Source organism: Magnolia sinica, chromosome 4 (genome assembly GCF_029962835.1).
Source record: "Magnolia sinica isolate HGM2019 chromosome 4, MsV1, whole genome shotgun sequence".
In the NCBI taxonomy this organism is placed as follows: Eukaryota; Viridiplantae; Streptophyta; class Magnoliopsida; order Magnoliales; family Magnoliaceae; genus Magnolia; species Magnolia sinica.
In genome coordinates, this window is record NC_080576.1 from 110,555,850 (window position 1) to 110,559,467 (window position 3,618).

The 3,618-nt window shown below is 44.6% G+C and overlaps 1 protein-coding gene across 1 annotated transcript; it reads right to left on the minus strand.

Annotated features, from left to right (window-relative positions):
• Positions 1 to 291: 291 nt before the first annotated feature.
• LOC131243799 (L-type lectin-domain containing receptor kinase IV.1-like) lies at positions 292 to 2,408 on the minus strand. The gene has a single exon (XM_058243381.1). It carries the CDS (start codon positions 2,381 to 2,383, stop codon positions 383 to 385), a length of 2,001 nt encoding a protein of 666 aa, XP_058099364.1. The 5' UTR covers positions 2,384 to 2,408; the 3' UTR covers positions 292 to 382.
• Positions 2,409 to 3,618: the final 1,210 nt, after the last annotated feature.

Genomic DNA, 3,618 nt, shown 5'->3' on the forward strand with positions numbered 1-3,618 from the left:
AAAAGTTGATATTATGGGCCTCAAATCAAAGGTGAGGCTCATCATGTGAACGGTTTGAATCATCAAAAGATAGGCTCATCGTATGAATGGTTTGAATCATCAAAAGATAGTCACAAAATATATAGATATACAGAACTCCCCCACATGGTATGTCGACTCACATCTACCATTATCTACGCCTTTATGAAGTCTTATGTTTACGAAATCTATGAAGTGAACTTCCACTACGTTTTTACCAAGCCGCAGCAACGCTAAAACAAAAAATAATAATAATAATAAATAATAAAAATAAAAATAAAAAAAATAAAAATAAAATTACGACAGATTACAAAGGAAGCAACCTCAACTAGTCGATTTCCGAATCACGCCTTACCAATGTCCATCAACGGCCATCGGAGAGAACCGATTCTTGGACCGATGTCGTGCTTCCAAACCCCTGTTCCAAAGAAGAAGGACATGAGAAGCGTAGATCATCGGACCCTTTATACTGGCCCACGGCCACGATTGCTGCACCCAAACCATCGGATGAGAGCTTGGGTAAAGGTGCATCGTGGTCCAAATACTGCATTACTTGCCGCATGCTTGGCCTTGCAGACGACAACGGATGTGAACATAGCAATCCAAGCTTCAGCACCAGCTCCATCTCCTCCACCTCATAGTCATGTCCCAGTTTTTGATCCGCCGCGTCTAGTATTGTCCCTCTCCTCCAGCATTCGGACACCCATTCGACCAAGATCCCCTCATACGCCGATAATCGGAGATCGATGGGCCTCCTCCCACAAGCAACCTCGAGCATGAAAACTCCGAATGCGAACACGTCAGTGCTTCTGGTGGCCTTCCCGATCCTAGTCAGCTCCGGTGCAAGATATCCGAAGGTCCCCACCACGTGGCTCGTCTGTGGATCAGTCCCATGATCGTACAATCTGGCAAGGCCGAAGTCACCTAATCTACCGTTCATCTCACTGTCTAATAAAACATTGCTGGCTTTGATGTCTCTGTGAAGGACCACCTGCTCCCATTCCTCATGCAAGTAGAGAAGCCCTGAAGCTACTCCTTTGATTATCCGAAACCGTCGATTCCAGCTCAGCATTGAATTTGGATGGTTAAAGAGTAACTTGTCCAAACTCCCATTGGGCATGAAATCATAGACCAGTAGGAGCTCTTTCTTTCGCCGGCAGTAACCCAGAAGTTGGACCAAGTTCCGGTGACGGAGGCGACCCAAGCTCATGATCTCGGATATGAATTCCCGCATCCCTTGTCGAGATTCGTGAGAAACTCTCTTCACAGCCACTTCGACCTTTGAGGCCGATAAAACTCCTCGGTAAACCCTTCCAAAACCTCCGACCCCCAGGAGCTCTTTGTCTGTGAAGCCCTTAGTGGCCATGTATAGATCCTTGTACAAAAACCGATGGGTTCCATATTCACGCTCCCAGTCCTCTAGTACTTCAGTGAACTTGATCTTCCTTCTCACGATGAGACTGACAGCCGAGATGGCCATTAACGTGAAAAATGGAACAATTGCGGGTAACCCAATTGTTAAAAGCCCTGATTTCTTTTTGGATCCTATCCGTGGAAGCTTAGGAAGGTGGAAGGGATCAAGGGCCTGAGCCTGACCATTCATCTTGAAGCTCCACCCCAAGATGTAATGAGTTACTGGAGCCACTTTGGTAGATGCGGAGAAACCGATATACATGTCATCTAACACAATCGATGAAAGATCCACCGTCCATGACAAGAGTGGACGATCAGGTTTAGGTAAGTCGATAGGAGATAGTGTTACATTGACTTGGTTTTGGACACCATTATATTCTATCCAGACATGCATAGGTTCTCCGCTTACCAGGCTTAAATTCTTAAACCCACCACTATTAGTAAAGTAAGCTGCAGGAGCGGATATGTTAGAAACTAAGCCATTGATGTTGATTCCAACATGGTTATCATTGATATCACCGAAAACTGGATCAAGAGCTGTGTCAAGCTCGATGGAAGCTATGTGATTTGATGAATTGCCTATGTTTGTCGGATTGAAGATGCCCCAGAATTGGCCTAGTTCACCTCCTGGGAACTCTTTTGTAGGTGAGATCATGAAGGCGATCCCAGAGGCACTCACACTCGGATATCGGAGCATGATCGCAAAGACAAAATTGATAGAGAAAGATTGAGTTTTACCGTGTGAAGGTTTGAAGTGAAGGGGATTGGGGTAGAAGGCGTGGCCCTTTTGATTTGTGGAATTGGTGAGAAGCAGGAGGCCATTGGATGTGATCACTGCAGAGCTGTCCAGGCTTATGTTAGCGCCGCGGAATCCGTTGTAAATGAAATTGTAGTCGCCTTCAGAAGCAGCGAGTCTCATGAGGAGAAACCACATTAGGAGCTTAGAAAACATAGCTGAAAGCTTACAGGCTTTGAAGTTAGCTGAGTTTGATGCTTTGGTAGCTCTCTAATGAAATATAGTATCGTCCATACCAGAGAGAGAGAGAGAGAGAGAGAGAGAGAGAGAGAGAGAGAGCGGTTTGTCATTTCCCTCCGTGGATGGCACACGTATGATCGATCTCATTAGGCAGTGAACACTGTGATCTTCATCACTTACCACATTGAATTGCATAAGGGTGATCAATCTGCGCCATTCATTAGGTAGTGCCGTATACATGCGATATGCAAAAAATTCTGGGACGCATGCCATCAATTGAGTCACATATGTATGATTGAATTTAGACCGTTGGACTTTTTTCAAGCAGCCATTTTCTCACACGTGTTGTTTTCCTGATCGGCTGATTAAAATGATTTTTTGGTCCACAACATTTTTCCAGTACACTCTTCCGGATGGATGGCCCGGATCTCCGATATGCGTGCTATCCAATGTCGGGAATGACATCCGGCATGGTAGCTGCAGTACCGGGCCCCGCATCCCATCAAAACCGAAATGCGTGCCCAAATAAGAGGGATTGTCTAAGGGTGAACCATGTAATTGCGCTGACAATTCAACGTATGAATAGCGATTGGCAAACCAGATGAGCCGTGAGTTATTTAATACTCTGGCAAATGTGACGGTTGATACGCATGCACATGATATTGGTAAATCTAATATGCACACAAAATATTTATACCGTTCGAACAGTTCGTAGATTGTCATTGATGGACTAAAAACTTAAAATCAGATTACTAGAGAACACTGTTGTCTGATTGGAAGACAATTGCCTGTAGAAATGAGAGTGGTGACTATTTTCATTTTAACCATCTCTTAGCTTTCCACCAATTGTCCAGACAGAAAATCAGCCCATTTAAATTCTTTGTTGGGATTTTTACAAAGAGAACCCTACGAACACATGTCCTTGAAGCCTGATAACGATCGTAACGGCGTAGTGAAATGCGAATTGCATCCGCTCGTGTGAAAATGAAATTTCCCTGAACCCACACTTTTATTTGTGAGATACGAACTGCTTGTCAGGGGACCGACACATTGTAGCCATATCTAATAACCCAGGGCCATCTGGTAATTAGGTGTTCTACCCTATTTCTGGCCGATCTTGGAAGGACCAATAATCGGGGAACTAACACTAGGTGCCGTACAAAGAAAAAATAGCACGTGGGGATCTCGAAAGATACTTGGTGCATTTTTAG